This window comes from Mastigoproctus giganteus, chromosome 1, assembly GCF_048544385.1.
Source record: "Mastigoproctus giganteus isolate SK-2022 chromosome 1, ASM4854438v1, whole genome shotgun sequence".
In the NCBI taxonomy this organism is placed as follows: domain Eukaryota; kingdom Metazoa; phylum Arthropoda; class Arachnida; order Uropygi; family Thelyphonidae; genus Mastigoproctus; species Mastigoproctus giganteus.
This window is the reverse complement of record NC_143575.1, coordinates 161510745-161536202: the sequence shown is the minus strand read 5'-3', so window position 1 is coordinate 161536202 and position 25458 is coordinate 161510745. Positions and strand designations below refer to the sequence as shown.

Below are 25458 nucleotides of genomic sequence, written 5' to 3'. Positions count from 1 at the left end.
AGTTATCACAGGTAGAGCCTCTATTTTTCCATAAGGGAAGTTGGAATCAGGGGGTAACACAGAGAAAAAGATAATAAAAAACAATTATTCATACTTTACAATGCAGAGTACATATGCTGTAGATATATATTATGCATAAGCATAATAAGACAATGTACACAATTTATTTTTTTAAACTCTGTTAATTTTTTTTTTACATTTTATTTCATTCTTTTTTTTTCAAAACAAGACTGAAAATATTTGTTAACAATAAGATGTTCATTAATTTTGCTTGTTCCTGGTTTTTTAACCACACCTTCAGCTTCCTGCTGGTTTATAACAGATGATGAAGGATGACTAGCAGTGGCATCATCTGCTTTTTTCTCCCACACTTGGCAACAACTTGTCCTTGTATAATTGTGAAGTTTGGAATGGGTAATTAATTTTTCCAGGTCTCTGCAGTATTGTATATTACATCTGTTATTGTACATTTTTTCTGAAAAGTATCAACATCACTTGTGCAAATACAATTCAGAACAAGTCAGTTTCAATAAAACCACTTTGATTTCTGTTGTTTCTTGTGGATTAATAATGCACACTGGAAGAACTTGTTTATGTCATAAGATTGTTGATAAGGTGCATTATCAATGCAATAATATTGTTTTTTATTATCAAACTGTGGCTCTAACATAAGGCTGTACTGCAGGCAAAAATATATTCATGAACTAATCCAAAGATTTTCAAAGTTCATCCAATTCTCCCCCCAACTCACTGTTCTGTACAAAATAATGCACTGTTAACACAATGTTTTTAAGTGTTCTAGGCAGGACCATAACTATGAACAGGTACATCAGGCACTAGCCTTGGGCCTTACCATAGAGAGGGCTTGTGGTCCTCTGCAATCCCAATTTTTTTTTTAAAGCAATTTCTTTTTTTTTTAACACCCTAATCCAAACGAGGGCCCACTTGTACCTACCATGTAAACAGAGACAGGTGAAATTTACTGAAAGTATGGATGACTCATTTCTGTAAAACAACAAATGAATTCCAAGATAACGGCAAATCACTCTCTCCTAATTCTCTAATAGGGTGCTTACAGTAGAACACAGGTTTACCATGGTGTATTGTCCATGTCGGGAATGTGCCTTAGTCTTTTCCACTGGCTAGGGGACACAAAAAAAAGCAGTTGAACAGTGCAACTTTTCAGTACAATATGTGGGAGAGTCAGTTGTAAATGTGTTACGGATACCACTAAATGGTGGAATGTTCATACCTTTAGCTCTTAATTCATGCTTTCTACAGAAATAGTGCAATTTTTAAACTATGGCAAAGAAGACAATGTTTCAAATATTGGGTATATGTACAATATTATTAATGATGGACTTAGATCGACATTTTCGAATGTTGAAACAATTCTGAAAACATTTCTCACAATGCCTGTGACAAATGCAAGTGGTGAATGGTTTTGATCAGCACTAAAAATAAAAAATCTATTTACAAAATAATTTAATACAGGACAAAATGTCCAATTTATTGTTATTATTTATCGAATCTGAAGTGACAAACTCTGTAAATTGTGACGATATAATTGATAAATTTGCAAAATAAGAGCAATGGGGGGGGGGGAAGAATATTTCAACTGAATAGTAACCAGTGTTTGATTACGGTGAAGTTTAAAAAGCCCTGTCTGCATATGGGTTGCAGATAGTCTGGGGTTTTTATGACTGGACAGAATATATTAAATATGCCTATGTTCTTAGTTCTTATTTAATAATGTGATAATATTTGGTACCATACAGGTATTGTTAAAACCATTATTCTGTTAAACCCTTGGATTTCATATAATACTTGTATTTAATATTATATAAATTAATTATTTTGGCAATACAAAATTTTTTACTGTCATACTTTATCAATAAAAAAGTTCTGGGACTAAAAATAATTTTGTTCCTCGGGCCTCAAAATGCATAAGTACGGCCCTGGTTCTAGATTTTCTTAGATTTCCTATACAGGGAGTTGCTGATCGCTACCAGCATTAAGACACACCATTATTGTGATTTTATGTGTGGTGCTTGTGGTGCTTGTGTTTTGAGGTAGAAGTAAAAAATACATTTTTTGTGGACACCTTACCAGTTTAGGCCAGTTTCATCACACTTGTATAATTGATTCATCAATTGAGATTTCAATTTTAATGCAACCTGATGCTAGTATTCTCTTTGCACTGTTTTCCGCGATAGTGGAAGGTTCTCATTACAACAAGAACCTGCTTTTAAAAAAATGGATTACAATTCAGTGTCCCACTTCCAGTCATTAATGGCAGTTCTTGCAACATCATAAATCTTTCCTAAACTGGAAGCTCTTTTACCCTTCCTTAACCATTGCATGATTTCAAATTTTTCACTGTCTGACACGTGTTTCCACTGCTCCACCATACTATATGCCAATTTATAAATAAATATGACAATAACTGAAGTTCCAATTCTGAACAGAAAAGTCTAGGTTTTTTTATTATAAAAAAATCCGACTGTTAATAGAATGATTTTTTTTATTTATTAATTAAAGCAGTCCCAGCCAACCTATGGCAACACCGCTGTCAGTTACACATTATTTAACAGTACTCTAATATGCTCCCTCTCCTGTTTGCCCAAGTACAGGGAGAGGAAAACCGCCATGACCAAAACAGATATATATGAAAAAACTGAGAATAATCAAATTAAATAAAAAATAAATATACACAGTGTACATATACAGTAAGTGCCAGTTATAGTGATCACTGGTTATTAGAATCAGCTGCTCAATAGAATCAAATTTCAAAGAACCAATCCAAATCAATAAAATGCACTATACTTTCATCGTTTACTAGAATCACATTTTTGGTTATAAAAGAATCAATTTTGAATGCCTCTGTGATATTTTTCTAAAGTGCATTTCTGGAGGTCACAACCATAAAACAATAAAAACAATTTGAAGTTTCTAGTTTATTGGGCTTTTCTGTTAGTGCAATAAATGGGTAGTAAACTCGATCTTATTCATTTGTGATAATACCGATAGCTGGAATTCTGTGTTTTCACATTATTATGGTGTGAAATGTGTTTCCCCTTCACTGAAATCTGCTCTTCATTTCTATATATAAACTTTGTCTCACTTGCGTGTGTTGTGTTAGTTCCAATTTGTGTGCCACGTGCTTTGTTGTTGATTGACACTTATCTTTTTTACTGTGTTTTAAATTTTACTACAAAAAATGTCAGTGAATTTGACCGTAAAAAATAAGTTATGAATTATAGAAACATACGAAAAATTAAACTTAGGCAATGTGTCTCAAAGGGAAGCTGCAGTAAAATTAGGAGTGCCTCAGTCGTCATTATCGAAATTGTTAAAATCATGTCACACATTAAACACTACTGTGATTAGTGAAACCAGAAAAAGGTAGGTGAAGGGAAATGCCAAATAGTAGATGAAGCTCTGTTCGTTTGGTTCAAATAGGCTAGCTCATTTAATGCGCCATTCTTCTTCAAAAAAGCTAATGATTTTGCGAAAAATTACACGAAGCTGTAGTTTTTCAGCTAATGCTAATTTATAAGAGAACTGCCGATGGCATTTCTTGCAAATTAAGATTTTATAACGTGCACTACTTGTTGCCTGTTTGCAAAGTACTTCTAGTGGGACATGATACAGCCAAAAGTGATGCTTTCATGTGTGTTTGTTACAAAGAGTATGAGAAGGTTTGATATTCTGATGGGATTATATAAAGGTTGGAAGAACAGGATTGATTCCCTCAAAGAAAGTGAAATGAGGAACCCATCAATCTGCCCAGTTCAATGCTAGAGCATCACACAACAGCAGAGATTTGTTGTCCCACAGGAAATAAATATTTTCAGTGGAATGGAAAAATAATATATATATATATATATATATATATATATATACACCTAATTCTGTTTTTGCACGAACTCAAAATAAATATTTCATTCTCTTTTTACGCGAGTCATTTTGATTTAACACTATTTCTATTAATTTTTTTTGCCTAAATTCTAAGAAAAATTTTTTTTTTTATTTGTGGCATATTAGTATCATTTCTATATTACACGCACCAATAGATTGGATAACAGCTAGTGTACGCATTTTGAAACGCGTGCTTTTGCTTACCAATGTAAGCAAAATGAATTTGGTGCACATCTATGGTATTCGTGCATTGTATCTTCAGAAGACATTTAGTAGTAAGCTCTATTTCAAAGTGAAAGAATCTTTAGTGAAATTTGTGCACATATAAATTTATTAATTTTGCCAATAGTCAATAAATTGTACGTTTACAAATTTTTCATACCTTTTTTATTAATTATAACTGAGATATTTTTCGGTAGCCCTTATATAATGTCGAATAATTCGCCTATTACCAAAATGAAAAGGAAAGCAATTTCTTTGGAACTTAAAATTCAAATTTTAGATAGTCTTGCAACTAGACAAGGGGCTACGTCTGTAGGAAAGCATTTTGGTGTACATGAAGCTACTGTAAGAACTATTAAGAAAAATGAAGCTGCAATTAGGAAGTCGGTATGTTCTGGAACAAAATTAAGTGTTAATTCATCATCATATACAAGAGATATTGTCAAGGAAAAAATGGAAAAGGCCCCGGTAATATGGATAGAAGATCAGTCACAAAAAAGAGTACCAGTAGATGGAAATGCCATCAAGCAAACAGCACTAAAAATTTACAGACAGATTAAAGAAAAGGAGCAAAGCACTTCATCTCAGTTAAACAGAAAGTATGAATTTTCTGCGAGTACAGGTTGGATGACAGGGTTTTTTAAAAGGAATGCTCTTCATAATATAAAAATTAAAGGCGAAACTGCATCTGCAGATGAATCGGCTGCTAAAGTACGCCCGCAGGAACTTCCAAAAATTATTGAAGATGGAGGATACACTCCTGATCAAGTGTGGAATGCAGATGAAACTGGTTTCTTCTGGAAACGAATGCCGAACAGAACGTATGTAGTCAAATCGCAGAAAACTGCTGGTGGTTTTAAGGTAGCTAAAGATCGTGTGACCTTATTATTTTCCTCCAACGCTTCAGGAGATCGTATGTTGAAACCACTGCTGGTAAATCGAGCCCTAAGTCCACGTTCAATGAAAGGTGTAGATATCAATAAACTGCCTGTTCACTGGATGGCAAACAAGAAGGCCTAGGTGACCACTGCTATTTTTACAGAATGGTTCAACAAATGTTTCGTCCCAGAAGTCAGACGTTATATGAATTTGAAAGGTCTCGAATTTAAAGTTCTTCTGATTCTTGACAATGCACCCTGGTCATCCTGTCTTGGAACACCCAAACGTATACAAATTTTATTTCTGCCACCTAATACTACATCTTTGATACAACCGCTTGACCAAGGTATAATTGCGACAATTAAAACATACTACGTAAAACGAACATTCCAACACATTTTGGACAAACTGAATGATGAAACACTAACAGTCATTGATGTGTGGAAGAAATTCTCAATTATGGATTGTATCAATCAAGTTGGATTACCGTTAACTGAATTAAAACCAGCAACTTTAAATGCGTGTTGGAAAGAAAGCGGTTTGGCCACAATGTGTAAAAAGCAAAGATCCCATCATCCCTAATACGACCAAATTTCCCAACATCATTACAATGGCACACAAAATTGGTGAAGAAGGATTCTATGATCTACCATTTGAAGATATTGATGAATTGTTAACCGATAAAGCCCTAAGCGAAGATGAAATATTAGAGGTTGTCCTTGGAACTCCTTATCCCAGAACATAGTGATAATGAAGAAAATGATCCTGTTCTAAATGCAGATTTAATAAAAGGTCTGGAACTGGCCAGAAAATTAGGTAATCATTTTGTCAAACATGACCCTAATGAGGAACACGCTGGGAAGTTTCAACATTAACTGAAGTTGTTGACAGCCTCTTACAGAGAATTATATAACGGCCTAACCAAAACACGAACACAATGATTAATAACTGAATTCGTTCATAAAACCGGTGAAACATCAGCACAAGAGGAGACTCGTGCTGATTTTGCTCAAGAGATCACAGAAAGAATTTCATTAATAGAGGAAGAAGACGATGTCCACAACATTTCTAGTGATATTCCAGTAGTACGCAAACGTATGTGCTGATTATTATCAGAAAGTGAAAATGAATAAAATCTTGTTATGTGTAAAACATTTTTTTTTTTGTTCATGAAGAATTTTTGTTCATTTCATATGCATACAAATTTACTTTAATACATTTTCATTACATGTGTATTTTGTTGAAATAAAATAATAAGCTTAAAACGAATATTTTTATGTGTTTTTTTTTTTAATTATTTTTACTGATTTTTTTTTTTTAGATCTGGAACCAATCTTATTTTCTTCCATAAATACAATGTTTTTTTACACAAATTTTTTTACACATATTTTTCAGGAACGTATCTATTGTGTAAAAACAGAATTAGGTGTATATATATATATATATTGCAAAAAAGGATAGGCAGAATAGGACCAGAGTAAATTTTCCAGGGATAAAAGTTTGATGTGATTGAGCAGCCTCACTTCTAAGGGCAAAAAAGGTGATAACTGTTGTACACATTGGTACTAATGATAGAGAACAGGAGATTAGAGGATTTATTTAGCAGGTACAGGGCAGTTTGAGAAAAAATTCAAATTTAGAATAAATTTGAAAGTGTCTGCATTCTTTCCCTGACACAACAGGAGGGAGTACATAATGAGAGCCTTATCAATAAATTTGGCCCTGGAGACCTTGTGCAAGGTTCGTAGGGTAGAATTTTTCTCAGTATTGTCTGTACTTGTTAACAGGAGAGACTTTTTACAGGGATGAGATACATTTAAACAGGAGTACAAGAATATTTACTGATGCTATTTTGGCTGCAATAGATGGGTCAGGAAACTGCTAACTTTCACGAGGGAGATAAACAAGCTAATAGACTGACAGTAGCAGCAAATAGAGGTGAAAGTGATTCTTTTGTCCCTTCTACTGGGACAAGCAACAGCCCTGGAGGTATTCATGGGATAAGAATATGCACATGCTATGTTAGGATTACTAATAGCAAAAACAGGTGCATGTATGCAGACACTGCAGTGATATTGGGAACATAGTGGCACGGGTCCCAAGGTATGCAGAATTTGAGTGGAGTACACTGTGTACAGAAAGGTTGGGGGGGGGGGTTATTCTCTTGGTTAAGACATACATAGAATCCAAGGCCAGTGCAATTGGGTTAGGTTGGTATGTTATAAATGGGCACTGCTCTTCTGGGACTAGCATTTACATTCAATAAACTCATGAAAAGAGAAATAAGAAAATACCTAAGAGACATAAATACTAAAATCAAAAAATGGAATTAACAATGGAAAATCCATGATCCCATCCCTTAAAAATAAATAAGGACAAATAACAACCAACAGATCAGAAATCCTTACTTAGTATAGCAACAAAATTCTATAGAGAACTTTATACTATCAACCTAAATGTAAACTTGACTGAAGATATCCAACTATACACAATCCTGCAGAGGATAATATTCTAGAAATTACAAATAGTGAAATCAAACAGGCAATAAGACAGATGAAAAATGGTAAGGCACCTGAAGGAGATCAGCTACCAGTTGAAATCTTTAAAACTGGATTCGAAGTACTCTTACCTGAACTTCTCAAATTATATAATGGTAGGTACAGTGTACAATTCTGTACAGTGGGACCAACTGATGTTACCAATTCTAAATGGGAAGTATTCAAGGAATTAATTGTGGAAGCTACTATGCTTTTCATACCAATTAAGAAATACTGTTCAATGTTTAGGGCCTAAATGGAGGTCAGATGAACTAATGAGACTTGTAACAGAGAAGAAAAATGAACGGGATGCATATAAATTATCAGACGACAGAAGCCACAAATGAGATTAGGTAAGTGAAGACAGATTATGAGAAATCTTTGGAAAAGCATGTTAAGAAAAACAGCAAGGACTTCTTTACTTATATAAACTCTAAACGGAAGAGGATGAATCAGATTGGTCCACTTGATATCAATGGTTCGACTGTTGATGATCCTCTCAGAATGAGTATTTTACATCTACATTCACACGTGAGAAATCCTTTAGGGAAGTGAAGGACAGAAGCTTATTAAATTCTAACAGGGAGCTTTATGATTTTGTAATAACTGAGAGCAAAGCGGAGGGAAAATTGTTGAAAATAAACATAATAAAGCAACCTGAGGTTGATGGGATCTATCCAGTTATAATAAAGAAGATGGCAAAGGAAGTAAGCAAACCCTTAGCTATAATTATGAGAACATCCTTGGACTCAGAGGAAGTCCCCATGGACTGGAGATGTGCAAATGTATTCCCAAATCACAAAGGGGGGGGGAGGAGATCAAATGGTGATACAACTAAATACAGACCTGTTAGTTTAATTTCTATTTTGGGGAAAATAATAGTCACTCGTTAAAGAAGTATTGCAGGATCGTCTAGACAAGACTGCATTAATAATTTAGACACAGCATGGGTTTATTAAGGGAAAGTCTCGTCTGACCAATTTGATTGGATACTATGATGTGGTTACAAAGGAAGTGGATGAAAAAAATAATTTTGATATCATACACTTGGATTTCAGGAAAGCTTTTGATACTGTTGCACAAGGAAGACTACTATAAAAATTGGAGCAGTATGATATGAAGGGCATTTTTGCTACAATGGATAAAAGTGTGGTTGAGTGGGATACGACAGATTGTGGAAATCAATGGACACTGCTCTTCGTGGATTAATGTTATTAGTGGAGTCCCCCAGGGATTATTTAAGTTAATTGTGAATAATGAAATGTGATTCCTTTCTTATATTTTAATTTGTTACTGCAGGATGTGCTGTAATTAAATTAGGGATGCCAGATTTTTCCTTTGAAAGAAAAAAAAAACCAGCCGTATGTAATGTTAAGCAGGTGTGGAAGGTTTGAAGGGCCCCCTTTTGTTTTGTACATTTATCAATGATATTGATGAAGATATATCAGGCTTAATGTCCACATATGCAGATGATACAAAGGTTGGCAAGGTTGTTAGTGACAGTACTACTGCAACAGGATCTAGAAAAGTTGGGCACATGGGCTGAGAAGTGGCAACTGAAGTTTAACATTAACAAATACTGCATATGGGTAGAAGTAACCCTATAGAAGCATACCAACTGTGTGGTAATACACTTAGGATGATAGAAAATGTAAAAGACCTTAGAGTAACTGTAGTCAGATATGAAGTTTTCTGAGTGATGCAGACAGGCTGCCAGAGCAAGTCATGGGGTCAATGATATTCAGGAATTTTGCTAGTAGGGAAAAGGAGGCGATTATCACTTTGTATAAGGCAATGGTTGGGCCACACCTTGATTACTGCATACAGGTCTGGAGGCCTCATTTTAGGAAGGATGTAGAGTTGCTTGAGCAAGTACAGAGAAGGTCTACAAGATTGGTGAGGGGAACGAAGGGGTTCTCTTACCAAGAAAGGCTTAAGTTCTGCAAATTGCAGCGGCTGGAGATGAATCACCTGTGAGCTGAGCTGATCTGATTGAGGTGTATAAGGCCTTGAATAGGTTGAGCATGCTGAATTCTGATCTAATTCTTCTGATTGTTCAGATTATGAACCTGAGGGGACATAAATTCAAATCGAGGAAAGACAGTTATAGAATAGATGTGCAGAAATTTGCCTTTAGTCAGCAGGTAGTTTGATTGCTGGAACAAACTTCCATCTGTCATTGTGGAATTTTATAGTTTAAATAAATTCAAGGAGGAACTAGACAAACTTTTAGAGGGAATGAATGTGTGAAATTGTGCGTTTTTTTTGGCTGATGCTACATAAGCTCATACGCTTGCTTTCTTGCATCACATGCTTCTACTACTAATTGCTCTATCTAGAGAGTGATATAAATGAAAGCTGTATACATGGCTCATAATTTCATATGTTCTTTGCTTATGTTGAATTCATTTATTTAGTTTAGTATTTTACACATTTTTTGAAGTTGAAGTTTGTGAAAAAGAAAACATCATCCTTAGTGTATGTCTACTGATAAAATTTTGTGTAAAAAGTGTTTTCCCATAAAAATATACTCTAAGGTTATTATAACTGATCCACAGCCGAGGACATTAGGACTGAAAGGAACTGAGACACAGTATGTTGAAACTTATCACAACTGAATCAGCTCTTTATAATATTCCATCCGATACTGAAATAGAATTCTATTCAAGTGATGCAGATTCTGAATCTGCATTCTTGCTGATGTTAGAATGGCACAAATAACAGATGCCGATGTTACTTGGAGTGATGATTCTTCACAGATGAAATCCATTTACTAAAAAGCAGCACCTTCTTGTTCCAGCACCTCACAGCAGTGCCCAAGGCACAAATAAAGGACCTTTGCATTGTAGGAAGCATGTTAATATGTGTGAACTGTACATGACAGAGAACTTATTTTTAAGATTAAAAGCTAACCATGAAAGTAGAATGTTCTTAAAATACTCACGGTTTCCTGTACTCATTGAAACTTCCTTCATCAGGATAATCAAGGTCTTGCCCTTGTGCAGCTTCCTTTTCATGTACAGAATACTTGCCACCTCTATTCCTTTTGATTAGGCACACAATGATGAGCAGTAACAATAATAAAGCAATAGCACACATCATGCCAATAAACCATGCTGCAGTAGCAATGTTATCTGTAGAGTCTGGAGCTGCAACAGCTTGAATTAAAAGAAAACATTAATTATATTAACAAAATAAGGATATTACTTAGTTAAAGACAGCCTTATACCATATTTAAATTTTCAGGAACCTGAACATACTAGATAGGTCACCAATGATGCTAGAAATTTATTTCACAATAAAATTAAATGTATTGTATAACTGTTAGATTAAAATCATACAGCAAAGTAAAATGGAGCTTTAATTTGTTTCATTTATAGATGCCTTGCCTTAGGCGTGTCATAACTTGAACAGTGTCTGTATGGTACCACACCATTCCATGTGGCAGCCAGTGCTTGTTTACTGATTTAACTGAACTACATGTTAAGCACCCCCTCATCCTAGCTTGCTTCTAAACTTAAACTATTTGATCACCTTTTATATATGACATCCTTACAACAGCTATCAAACCAGGTGAGTGACAGGGAAGAAATCAGACCAAACTTTCAAATTTACATTTCAAACTTTCTGCATAAGAACTTTTCCTTTTGATAAATTTGTTTATGATTTAGTCCCCCCCCCCCCCACCTCCAAAGTTGAAGAACATTAAGAACCAGCAATGCAGTTTAAGCATAGCATATCACAGTAAAAATGTATGCATCTGTATCAATTTGACACAGAATTTCCACTTCTTTTTTTTTTTTTTTTTTTTAAATATATACACAGTGTTATGGTATTTCATTTTCCTTACATTAACTATGCTTGTGCATACGGACATATACTTCTTCCAACTAAAGTTGTATCTTTCGAGGTTGAATTATGCAACTATTTCTTCTTGTGCCTGGAACAGCGAAGAAGAATGTACTGATTATGTGCAGTGATCAATTTTGGTGAGCTTATTGTGATTTGGTGATTTTTTTTTCAGTGTTCCACATGGGACTAATCAATTCTTACAATACAATCTTGAATAGTCTGCTCTTAGTTAAAAGAGGCATAGTTATACTGCAAGATAGTGTCCATTTAAATTAGTAAGAAGGCAAAGAAGTAATATGTAAACCAATATTTGGTTTCTGATGGCTGAAAATTGGATGGTATTCGGCAAAAGCCTTAAATAAAAGGCTTGCAATACAATTCAGGCATGATTCATTGTAAAAAGAAAGCAGGTATATGAGTGGTGCACTGCATTCAAGAACAGTTGTGAGACACTAAACAATCTTCTCCATACTGCATATCTACAAAACAGCAGTCCACCACATGAACATTAATGAAGTGGAAAAGCATATTGCAGGAAAAAAAAATTCTGCATTTCTATTGTGAAATTGAAATTCTATAGTGTAAAGGCAATTATTTTGTTGTTGTTGTTTGGTTTTTAGGAGCATTAGCAACTAAGGCCATATTGCTCCAGGATATGCGGTGGTCATTCCTTAACCTTTCCGCATCCTCCGTATTTGGTGGTGACGGACTCGAACCCCGGTCTAATCAAGAAGCGTGTGCTACGCACTGCTGCTCCTTCCCACCTGGCTACGGAGGCGCCTTAATTATTTTGTGACAACCCTTGTTTCCAAAGGGGGGTCAATTCTTAATGGCAACACTTGATTCCGTTTTGCAGTGCAACTGTTGTAGCAGTAAACACTGAATGATGGGAAAGCCTTGAATGGTTTGAGAATGCTCAATGCTGATGGGATTCTTCCTCTTGCTCAGAATAATCACCTGAGAGGGCATAAATTCAAATTGAGGAAAGATAGATGTGTCGAAGTTTGCCTTTAGCCAGCGGGTAGTTGATTCGTGGAACAGACTTCCATCTTTTGTTGTGGAAGTTGATAGCCTAAATAAATTTAAGGCTGAGCTGGACAGGCAATTTGGAACAAATGAAGGGGTCACATGGGAGGTTTTTTTTTTTGGCCGATGCTGCATAAGCTTGCTTTCTTGCATCATATGCCTCTACTAATGTTAATACTAATATATTTCAAACCTGTATGTGGTTAGAAAATCATGAAAAATTAGCTTCAGAAAGTTAATTGCACAGTAGTTAAAAAAAAAAAAAAAAAAAAAGTGTGTGCACACGCATACATCTCTATCAACATATACAGTTAGGCCACATTTTGTACATTTTCTTTTTTTTACACCCCTAAAATTGACTAAATATGTGTGCTTTTAATTTTTGTGGATTCATGTTTCTCCCCCCCCCCCCCCTAATTTTTTTTTTTTTTTTTTTTGATGAGATTTTACCAAGGGCAGGTTGTCTGAAGAAAAAAATCATATTATTATTATTATTATAAACTTCACTTTTCCCATGAGTGATCACGAGTTTAACTTCATTTACTCTTTGATGCCTTGCTTGCCTGTAGACATCACATAACCTGCACTTTTCACTGATTGTTCAACTTGTGATTTATGAGAACTCTGACATTCTCTCATTATTACTACAGACTAATTTCTTGTTTGGTAAGTTTTCCTTATTTTATTCACTACACATTACTATCAAATGCACATTTTTTTAAATGCCTAAATGTTAATAAACTCAACTTAGGGAGGTGGTCATAATGGTGTAACTGCCATTCACAAATTCAAATTCTCATCCAACTTCATTGTTGGGGGGGGGGAATTTTTTTTTTTAACAATGTAGCATACATGTATTTGTAAATTTTGTGCTACAAAATTTTGTACACCAACCCTGATGTTAAGAGTATGGGAGCAAAGGTCACCCCAGGCTTCTAAAAACTCCAGATCCAGGATAAAAACTTGGCACTATCCTATTGGCTAATGGAATTAATCCCTCTCCTATATGCTGGCAGACCTCTTGCCTATATGCACAATACCTGGTTTGTGGGAGAATCGGCAAGCAGAGTCTGTTCTGTCAGCAGGTAAGAATTTAATCTCTTTGTATCTTAGTTTTCCTGTTTTCTATTGTAAAGGTAACTTAAAATTTAATACTTTACATCCATAGTTTGTAAATGGTAATTGTAATAGTAATATTGTAATCATAAATTGGTAACGTAGTTGTATTATTGGTAATTAGAATATTCTAAAATATTCAAATTTGTAACTATTTTTCTGTTCCCCCAACAGCTTGGTCTGATGATGGGTATCGGTAAGATACCCAAAACATCATATTAATATATAGTAATGTAGGCAAACAGCCTAATAAACTATATTGTTCATTTTCATGTGGTATAAGAGTGGTTTTAATATAATAATAACCTTTGTAGCCATTGTTAACCTCATTGCAAAATAAGATTCTATTTTTGATAAGCACAGTCAACCAATGTGCTCATCCATATAGGATGAGTATATATGCATATTCAATAAAAAATGTACATGATTAATAGATTTAAGTAAAATAAAACTGTTGAAGAAATAAAACATGCAGAATTAATTTTCTGTAGAAGCCTTCTTAGACCAAATTTGTAAGTGTAAACATGTTTTTCAGGAAGTTCTTAAAGAAAATTTCAAAAATGACTGCTACTATTCTTGGTACTGGTAAAACGCATAAAGAAATTATTAAATCATAAATAAATTATTTTCATATAAATTTAAAGTGGAAGGCTAGTCTATCTTTTTATAAACATACAAATTTTACTGGCCAATACAATGCATTTCAAGAGAACTTCACAAAAGGCTCTCCTGACTTTTGGTGCTGTACTCAAGTTCTTAATTTAATTATAGGAGCTATAATAATGTGCTTTATTAAATCTCAAGACTTATCTGGATTTACACAAAGTGTGACAGTTTCTTAAACGAACCATTCAAATGCTATAACACTCTGATTAATGATTCATTTAAACACACATCCCAAGAGTGTTTAAATGAATCATTATATGAAATATATATAAGTACATTTTAATATTAACTAAATTTTGGGGGCCCCTATCACAGGTGGAGCCTGGGCTGCAACCCTCAATGGGTCTTGTGTATAGATTATCTAAACAATATGGAATGGATAAATTAAGAAAACTTTAAAAAAAATAGTAAAACACAGTGATATGGCAAACATGCAGTGCTTATGTGTAAAAAATGTTTATAGTTTTTATATGTTAATTTTATGTGTAATAAATTAAAACAGATTTCTTCCATATGAATAAAAATGCCAATAATTTTTTTTTTTTTCATTGTCATAACTGTGTCATTAAATTTTCTGTAAAAAAGTTGAATTATCTTGAAACTGTTATTTTATCATAAATAATATTGCATAGATCAAAGAAATTAATGTTATACTTTCATTTATTAATGAATTAAATAATTTCTTTTCCTTTAAAAGGTTTCATGATGTTATTAGCACCATTTTGTATAGAGAAAATATCCTCTCAGCATTGAAAAGTTAACTGGGAAACTAATGTTAATTGTGTCCCAACGTTTGTTGAGAGAGAGAGAGAATCACTAGTGCAACCGAGTGACTTATGTGGTGACATAATGGAATGTTACAGTACCTCCCATTTTCCAATAGTCTAACGTTCCACTGTGTATTCATATGCACTTTGTTATATGAACATACATAGGCATTATAATTAAAGACTGCCCTTGTATATTGGGGGGGGGGGGTGACTGATGTGAGAGTTAAAATAATTTTGGATTATTTGTGTTTTCTCTCACTGGTATTAACCCAGATAATGAGTTCACTATATTTTTATGAAGAATTTTGCAATATTTTTAGAATATAAAATTTATCTATCTTCTAGAGAGAGAAATTTTACATTCTAAAAATATTGCAAAATTTTTCATAAAAATATAGTGAGGGCAGCAAGTAAATATAATGTAAAAATCATATTAACTTCACAAAACTGTTAAATGAAATCTGAACTAAACAATTCATTTTATATTCAGCAGAATCCAAGTAATTTATATTCAGAGCAAGAAGTATGACAATTGCTCTTTTAGTATTGAGTGAAAACATTATAACAAAGTGAGTTAAGAGATTTGGAGGTAAACACATGGTATCATGTGCTTGGGCTTTATCATTTCCAGAAAGTTGCAATATTCCTCATCAATATCTTGATCCTGAGCAGTCTGCAGAAGCTCAAACTTGTTCTTAAGTTCCAGTACATACTACTTTTTCTCCTCTTCTGTTATCTCAAAGACCTTTGTATTATTTACTTGAGTCAGTTTTTTCCTTTCCTTTCCTACATCAAGAGTACATCTTACCATCAGGACAGTAACATCATTCACAAGATCATTATGCTTGGCATTTGTGGATTATGAAAAGGCATTTGACTCCATACAGCATAAGGCAATGTTTCGGGCACTGGAAAGACAAGGCATAGATACCCCGCATATTATGATTTTGAAGAAAATATATGAGAGTTCTACCTCCTTTATTAGACTAGACAAAGACAGTAGGAAATTTAAAATTGAGAAAGGAGTTCAACAAGGAGATACAATATCTCCGAAGCTGTTTACTGCTGCCCTTGAGGAAGCTTTCAGAAGATTAGACTGGTCACAGAAAGGAGTCAATGTGAACGGAGAGTACCTAAACCATTTACGATTTACAGATGACATTGTGGTCATAAGCCACAATCCCAAAGAATTAGAGGAAAATCTTAATCAGTTATGCACAGTTAGTAAGGATTTTGGACTAAAGATGAATATGGCTAAAACAAAAGTAATGATGAACAAGTATGCCACGGAAAGGGAAATAATGATTGAAGGAGCAGTAATTGAAAAGGTGGAGTCATATACTTATCTGGGACAAGTTATTAGCTGTAATAATGATAAATGGCTGGAAGTCAAGAGAAGAATAAATTTTGGATGGATAGCATTCAGGAAATATAGTCACATACTGAGGAGCAATATCCCAGTTTGTCTGAAACGTAAAATAATGAACCAATGTATACTCCTCACCATGCCTTATGGAAGTGAAACTTGGGCACTCACCAAAAGAATGGAAGAGAAGCTGAGAACTAGAGAACTACACAGCGAAGAATGGAACGAATTATATTGGGAATCAGACTGTTAGATAAGAAGAGAAACACATGGATTAGTCAGCAAACTCAAGTAAAGGACATTCTTATCAAAACTAAAGAACTAAAATGGTCTTGGGCAGGACACATAGCTCGAAGACATGATGACAGATGGAGTAAGAAAATAACAGAATGGTACCCAAGAGGAGCTATAAGAAAACCTGGAAGACAAAGGCGGAGATGGATAGATGAAATTAATGAGTTTGGGGGTAGTAAATGGATGGCCAGTGCTCAAAACAGAAGGAACTGGAAAGTTGCTGGAGAGGCCTTTATCCTGCAGTGGATTGAAAATGGCTGATGATGACATGGTATCAGTGATGCTCTCTCTCTCTCTGTCTCTTTCTCTCTCTGTCTGGTTATGCTAGTTTAATAGAATATTAAATGCAACTTTCAGGTATTCTCAAAGCAGAAACAATATCAGGGTAAGGCACTGCAGTAGTAAATTATTAAATCATTTTGAATAAATGTGACAAATATAAGTAATTTTTTGTTGTACAATGTATTTTCATTTAAATTTATTCTGCTTATTACTGAGCATGGGAAAAACAAACCAAAATGAACAATGTTTGCAAATTTCAGCAATTAAAAATTGTGTACATTTTTCTCACCTTTCTGAAGGTATCAATGGAAGAAGAAAAAAATAATAACACACACACAATAGATCGCCTACAATACTAACATACATTTTGAGGGAATAATTCTTATAATGATGGATTCAATTTAATCATTCTAAATCCAATTAAGAGAACTGAAAATTACAGAAAAAGATTTCTATTCTAATAGAGAACTTCTTAAACCTGGCATCTTCAGGACCATAACACATATTAGATATTTGAAGGTTATGCACACAGCCTAGGTATTCAGGGTTAAGCCATTATTATTATTTATTTTTATATTTTTCTATAATCTCCCAAGAACAACAGTTTCCATCATAAAACTGAAATCTTAAACCATACTGCTGGATTGGTACAATGGGTAATGTACTTGCGTAAGGAATAAAGGTCGCTGATTTAACTGCTGCCTACGGTATGGGAGTTGCAGTTGCCAATATTTTTTAATATAACGTATAAATTAGTGCAATGCTATTTCAGTAACCTTAAAACTTGACAAAACTATAAAAACTAAATAAATATGTAGGTATCAAGCATTATACTGTGAAAACTACTATTGTATAGCTGCTAACATTTGACTTTCAAAAAGCTGGAGATCAGGTATTTGTAAACATAAGGACTAGTTGATTGTTTTGAATTTTAATGGCACATTGGCAGATCTAGCTTCACAAGTGGATTCCTGTATTTTGGAAATGCAAATTTTTTTTTTTTTTTTTTTTTTAACATTAATATACATTCAGTGGACAGAAATCAAGAGATACTTACCTAGTAACGGGTAGGCCCAGATAAGGGCAGTCACAAGGCAAGGCATTGAGTCCACTAGTTCACGAAAGCATATCCACTGGTATTTCCATCCATGCTTGCTGCAATCCTGTCCATAATTCTGTCGCATTTCTGAATGGAGGCTCCAAAGCTCAAACAGACTTTTCCATAGCATCCCAAAGATGCTCCATAGCATTCATGTCCGGTGAACAGGGGAAGCCATTCCATGGTGGTAAAATCTGGGGTTGGCTTTAGAATCATGTTCTAGTCACCACAGCTCTGTGGGGACGGGCACTGTCCTGCTGGAAGAGTCCATTGCCCTATGGGTGCAACATGACCATGAAGGGATGTATATGGTCTGCAAGGAAGGACACATAACCTGAACCGTTCAAAGATGCATTTAGACATACCAGAGATCCCAATGTGTGCCAGTTGAACACACCCCAGACCATTACCAACTGCCCCCCCTGCCTGAACAATTCCTTGTTGACATGAGTGCATAGCTACAAGTAGTTTCTACCCTATACGTACCCTCTCACCCACTCGAAATTAGCATTAGAACAGGCATATGAAGCAAGAAAGCAAGCTTATACAGCATGAGCAAAAAAAAAAAAAAAAAAAACTTCCCATTTTCATACACCCGTTCACTTCTAATGTTTGTCTAGTTATGCTGTGAATTTATTTAAGCTGTCAACTTCTGCAACAACAGATGGAAGTTTTTTCCAGAAATTAACGATACGTTGGATAAAAAGGCAAACTTCAGCACATCTATTTTACAACTATCTTCCCTCAATTTGAATCTATGTCCCCTCAGGCAATTAATCTGGGTAAGATGCAGTATCTCATCAGCATTGAGCTTGCTCAAACCATTCAAGGCCTTATACACCTCAATCAGATCACCTCGCCGGTGCTTAGACTCCAGACACTGTAATTTGCAAAACTTAAGCCTTTCTTCATAAGAACAACCCTTTGTTCCATTCACTAATCTTGTTGCCCTTCTCTGTACTCATTCCAGCAGCTCTACATGCTTCCTAAAATGAGGCCCTCAGACCTGTATACAGTACTCATGGTGTGGCCTCGCCATTGCCTTATACAAGGGGATAATCACCTCCTTATCCCTGCTAGAAAAATTCCTGTATATCATTGACAAGACACCATGAGCTACTCTTGCAGACCATCTGCACTGCTCAGAAAACTTCATATCTGACTGCACAATTACCCCCAGGTCATTTTCATTCTCTACCACCGACTTTTTGATGTGAAATATCCTTGGGGATTCCTGCCGAGTAAATATGATTGTTCACGGAAGTGACATCATCCACGGCTTCCACCAGAGACATTTCCCACATTGACACTACTAGTCTGCGCCAAACACTCACTAGTAGCGTGATTAAGGGACATGACACATTTTTTGTGACCAGTATGATATCTTGAGTCAGCCTGGTCATCACCCACCCCCCCTCCTCTTTACGATGACACCTGGATACAACAGTGTCTCGAGCTCTAACTTTTTAGAATTTTTGAAAGCATGAAGTCACAATCATACTTACTTTGTCAACAATTTATTTTTTCATCTCACATTTTTGTAACATTCCACTATTAGGTGCCCCTAACAGCTGCATATGTGGTTTGAACTAAAAGATCGGTACTTCAATCGACGCTGTTTTCTTGAGGCATTTAGATACGTTGCAAATGCAAGTTTACCTCTCTTACTTTAATTATCATAAATCCACTGTATTTTGTCTTCCAGAAATTATGAATTTGCGAATGTTCAATAAAATATTTACAATACAAAAGCGCTTATATTTCGTAATCAAAATACCTAAAAGAAACTCGAAGGATTTGGCATAAAACCATCTACAGCATGTGCTCGGCACACGCGCTACTTTTTTATTCGTCTTTCTTTTTCTTTTTTTTTTAACAACTAGGGAAATATAATGGATACATTTTTTTTAATACTTTGAATAAAAAATAACATGAAATATTTCCCATATCAGAAATAACAAACACTATCATAAAACATTCTACAATATAAAAACATATATTATAAAAAAAAACTTCTAGAATAGGTACACAAAAATCACTGATTACATGAAAAAAAATTATTCTATAAATATTCAAGAAAAATTTATTCTAAAATTTCCACATAGAATTTACTTTTAATTTATTAATATTAGTTGTCGATCTTCTGCTTTGCTCAATAGTGATGATTACAGAGGAATGATTTGACGTAACGATGTGGTCATCATAATCTGCAAAGTGTTTAATTGTTACAATATTATTCATTACACTGAAAGCTCGCTCAGCTTCAGCATTGCTAATCGCAATGGTTTCAAAGATACTCCCGGCTTTCTTAATTGAAAGGGCAATTTCACTCGATTTTAAAGATAAACTGTCTTCGACAAAATCTCTAAAATCACTAATTTTTATTTCATATTTTATAAGAAAACTTAAATTTCTTTATTTGTTTTTATGTCTTACTACGGAGATGAAAGTATTTTTCATATTCCACGATTCCTGGTAGCATATGTTTAAAATTTTTTTTGATTTCTCACGTCAATAGTATCATTATATTCTTTATTTAATTTAAAATTACTCTGTTCCATTAATAACTTATCCTTATTAACTTATCACGAGGTAATTTTTTAAATGTGTTCTTACTTTCAACTTTGATTCTTCAAATTCAACATGTTCTCAATTTTAGCTTCATAATTTCTATCGATGCTATTGCTGATTTTTCAAATTAGCAATAGCATCAATAGTTAAAATAATTAATTTATCTGCTTTTACTATAGTGATGCTGTGACTTTGTAAAGTTTCTAAAAGGTAAGAGAGCTCCTGCAGAACGTTGATCGTAAGTGCTAAATCATTAAGAAATTCCAGATTGAAAAGTTGGTTTAATAATCTAGAATATTTAATTTTCTGATTCAAATGTTTGCACAAAGCGAGATAATTACTCCAGCCCTTAATTACCGTCCACAAGCTAAAAGCTGCCCATCGTGGCTCGAACATATGACTGATCTTTATAGTTTCCATGTCAAGTCCTTTAGCAATAATCCTTAATTCGCACTGGTTTTTTGGAGATTGGTGATATAATGCATTCAGTTTTGTTTTAATTATTGCCTGTATTCCATTATATTTTGGAACATTTTCTTCACGTTGCAAACAGGGTTTCCAAATCTGCCGTTATTTCATCTTCAGAAAGGTTATTTAATATCTTAGTTGCCTTATCCCCCCCCCTTCAACGTCACTACTGTCACTAGTTCTTTGAATACTGCGCAAAATATCGGAATCACTCGAATATTCAGCTACTGTGACCATGTAAACATAGACAAGAGAAATTTACTGGAAGGTGTAGATCACTCACTTCTTCTTCAAAAAACATATGACTTCTTGTTGAAGTAAAGGGGAACCACAACACAGGTAGACCAGAGGCTATTATCCATGTTGGGAATCTTCTTAATTCTCTGACTGGATATGGAAAGCATATTAACTAGCACAACTTCTCGGAATGTGGCTCCATAGTTTTATGGACCCCACTAACGTGGAACGGTAATCCTTTTCACCCTTAATTTGCACTTTCTAATTACCTAAATTGCCTAAAGGCCAGAGGTGAGAATGCGTACAAACTTGTCTCTTGTAATCCGTTCGTTCTACGGAAACTATTTTAAATCTAATTACTAGGGGGAACTCCAAAAAATTTGCTATAAAGAAGTTCGTTACACGCGGGTCCGACTGTAATTAACTCAAAAAAGAGGCAATTTTAAAATACATAGCTGGTCGATTGTGATATTAAAATGCTGGGGATGAGGCCCTGCTCGCCCCACCGTAGTTCCTGCTCTGGATATTCAATAATTGAATTCAGGATTTCATTTGTAAAATAAATGATTTTTCCAACAATGGGCTTGCAAATTTTCAAAAATACTAACAATGGGCTCTCGCGAGCCCACTATAGCTCACCACTGATTACCACTCTGTTTTCTCCCACTCAACTATCCCGTTATCCATAGCAGCATTTTGCACTTAATGCCATACTGCTCTAATTTGTACAGTAGTCTTCCACGTGCAACAGTATTAACGGCTTTCCTAAGATCCAAGCATATGACCTCAAAATTACTTTTTTTGCATCCAATTTCTTTGTGACAACAACCATAATATCCAGTCAAGTTGATCAGACAAGACTTCCCCTTAACAAACCCATGCTGTGTCTAAATTATAACTGAAGTGTTGTCTAGATGATCCTGCAGTGCTTCTTTAACCAGTGTGGGCGCCTCCGTAGCAAGGTGGGCAGGAGCAGCAGTGCGTAGCACACGCTTCTTGATTAGACCGTGGTTCGAGCCCGTGCCCACCAAATACGGAGGATGCAGAAAGGTCAGGGAATGACCACCACATATCCCCGGAGCAATATGGCCTTAGTTGCTAATGCTCCTAAAAACCAAATAACATAATATAACATTTAACCAGTGCCTCCATTAATTTCCCTGGAACAGAAGTTAAACTAACAGGTCTGTAATTACTTATCACCCTTTGATCCTCCCTTGTGAATTGGGGTCACATTTGTACATCTCCAGTACATGAGTACTTCACCTGCATCCAAGGAAGCTCTAATAATTATGGCTAAAGGTTTGCTTATTTCCTTTGCCGCCTCCTTTAATATAACTGGATAGATCCCAACCGCCCCAGGTGCCTTTTTGATGTTTATCTTCAACAATTTCTCTTCCACTTTACTCTCAGTTATTACAAGATTATCTAGCTTACTGCCAGAGTTGAATACACCTCTGGCATTCCTCTCGCTGAATAACTCCCCATGTGTGAATGTCGATGCAAAATATTCATTTAGTTTGTTAGCTACCTGAGCAGGATCATCAACAGTTGAACTGTCGATATCAAGTGAACCAACCTGATTCATCCCCTTCCTTTTAGAGTTTACACAAGTAAAGAACTCTTTGCTGTTTTTCTTTCCATCCTTCGCCAAAGATTTCTTATAATCTGCCTAACCTCCTTTGTGACTTGATTACAGACCAGCTTATATCTTCCATAGGCTTCTGTGTCACCTGTTAATTTATATGTACAGTAATACCCCGAAGTTACGCGATAGGTGGGTCCGATGAAAATGGCTTAAGTCAAATTCGCGTAAGTCGAGGTACAACTTTGCATATAAATACATATAAATTTTGTTTAATTGGGACCAAGGACTAACAAAAACACTAGTTTAGAAGAAAAATATTAATAAAATTGCAGTTCTTTATGCATATTAATAAAAAATATGTATTAAAAAAATAAATGACTTACGTAAAAAAGTGATGTCGATGGCTTCATAAAATCTAACAAATTCATCTGACGACACAGCGCCTTCTTTTTTTCACGCAGAATTTCTTCGTAGCAAGCTAATAATTTTTTTTATTCCTTACTTTGTAGCTATAATGCGTTCGTTGGAGTCTGTTTTCTAAATTTTTTAAGCTCTTTACAATTGAGCCCTTTTCAATTTTCAACCTGTCAAGTTTGCAATTGTCATGTGCTTTTCGCCGTTGCTTCATTTAGGCCTGTAGCACGTGCAATATCACATGGTCTTTCATTTCGCTCAAAGCGTTTCACAATTTCATATTTTTTCTCTATCGACAGAGGCGAACTGGCCATAAGCCTTACCGGGGAAACCCCGGTGGGCCGGTGTGATTTTGGCCATCAACCATAGTATGAGGCCACTACAAATTTTCCCGGGTAAGAATTTTTGACCCAGTCCGCCTCTGTTTATCGATAATTGCTTTTCTTTTTCTCTCTGAATCTGCAGTGTCTTCACCAGTACTCTTTCTTTTCACACCTTTTTTAAGTATTTTACTCATTTTTAGTGGAATCTGTTATAAACTGGTAGTAAACTCTAATTGCATACCGATAGCTGGAATTGTGTTGGTTTTTACGTTATTATGGTGAAATGTGTTTCCCCTTCACTGATATAAAAAACATAAATACATTTTCTGAATCTTCTCTTCATTCCTATCGTGTTGCATACGGTTGGGGCCATTTCTTGTAAACACAAAGGCGAATCGTGCATAAGCCAATTCGGTTCGTGTTATATTATAAAATATCGTTACCGTATTTATAAATAGTGTATGATTGAATTCGTGTAGTGTAAACATGTGTTATACGAGGACTGACTGTATACAGCTCGACCGACGCAATCCATTTCTCTCGTGAAAACGATGTAATTTCCGACAAAAGTTGAGCACGAATTCAAACGCATATATTTAATACGACAGTTGGAATACAAATTCTTGTATATGTGTGCAGCTCATGCGCAGTAAAGTTGAAGTTTGTTCATCTTTCGCTCTCATTCTGCGCCGTCGCACCGTATATCAATAACATATGAAAAAACGACCTTGAAGATAGTGGGCGGCAGTGTTGCCAAACGAAAAAATCAAGAACCGCATAACTCAGAGTTCACTTAAGTCGGGGTATTACTGTATCCCATGCATTTTTCTTCTCTGCCACATGTCTCATTAGTTCATCTGACCTCCATTAAGCCTAAACCTTGAACAATATTTCTTGGTTGGTGTGAAAAGACTTGTAGCTTCCAAGGTTAATTCTTTAAATGCTTCCCATTTAGAATTTGCTGTTGGTAACATCATCAGTTGGTCCCACTGTATAGACTTTTAAAACTGTCTCGGACCTCTGTAGTCACCTTTATGGAGGCGACTACAGAGCTGTAGGATAGATGTGCGGAAGTTTGCCTATAGCCAGCGGGTGGTTGATTGCTGGAACAAACTTCCATCTGTTGTTGTAGAAGTTGATAGCTTATACAGATTCAAGGCAAAACTAGACAAACATTTGGAGCCAGCAAATGGGTGAAATGAGAGGGGGGGGTGTTTTTTTTTTTTTTGGTTGATGCTATATAAGCTTGCTTTCTTGCATCATGTGCCATTGCTAATGCTAACACTAATAGCATAACCCCTCCCCTTTCCTGTACACACTGTACTCCCCAAATTCCAATTCTGCATTCGTTATATCTGTGTGACACTATGTCTCTGATACCCAACAATATCTGCCTTTGATGTTTTGACCAGCACCTGCTATTCATCAAATTTATTTACTACACTCCTAGCACTGGTGAACACGCAAGTACACATGCACCTGTTCTTATTCTTAGCTACACTAACATAGCCCATATATTTACTTGTTCTGCCATGACTCCCAGGAGTCTCTGAAATCCCCGGCACCTTGTTTTCCAGGCTTCTGCTCATTCCAATAAAAGGAGTGCAAGAATCACTTTCACCTCTGCCAGCAGCTACTTTTAATCTATTAGCCCATGTATCTCCCCTAGCTAGCAGTTTTCCGACCCACCTAAGACTGCCTTGATAGCATCAGCAAATATCCTTGCACCCTTTCTATTTAAGTGTTACCCATCGCTGTAGAAACAGTCTCTCCTGTTAACAAGCACAGACCAGGCTGAAAAAAAATTCTACCCCATGAGCCTTGCAC

General features: G+C 35.3%; 1 protein-coding gene across 1 annotated transcript in view; it reads right to left on the bottom strand.

Annotated features, from left to right (window-relative positions):
• Window positions 1-25458, bottom strand: part of LOC150091222 (neuroglian-like) — a 447266-nt gene that overhangs the window by 4942 nt on the left and 416866 nt on the right. Inside the window, exon 22 of the mRNA XM_090374775.1 lies at window positions 10504-10717. Coding sequence (XP_090230901.1) covers window positions 10504-10717 — 214 coding nt within the window. The remainder of the gene's footprint in view (window positions 1-10503; window positions 10718-25458) is intronic.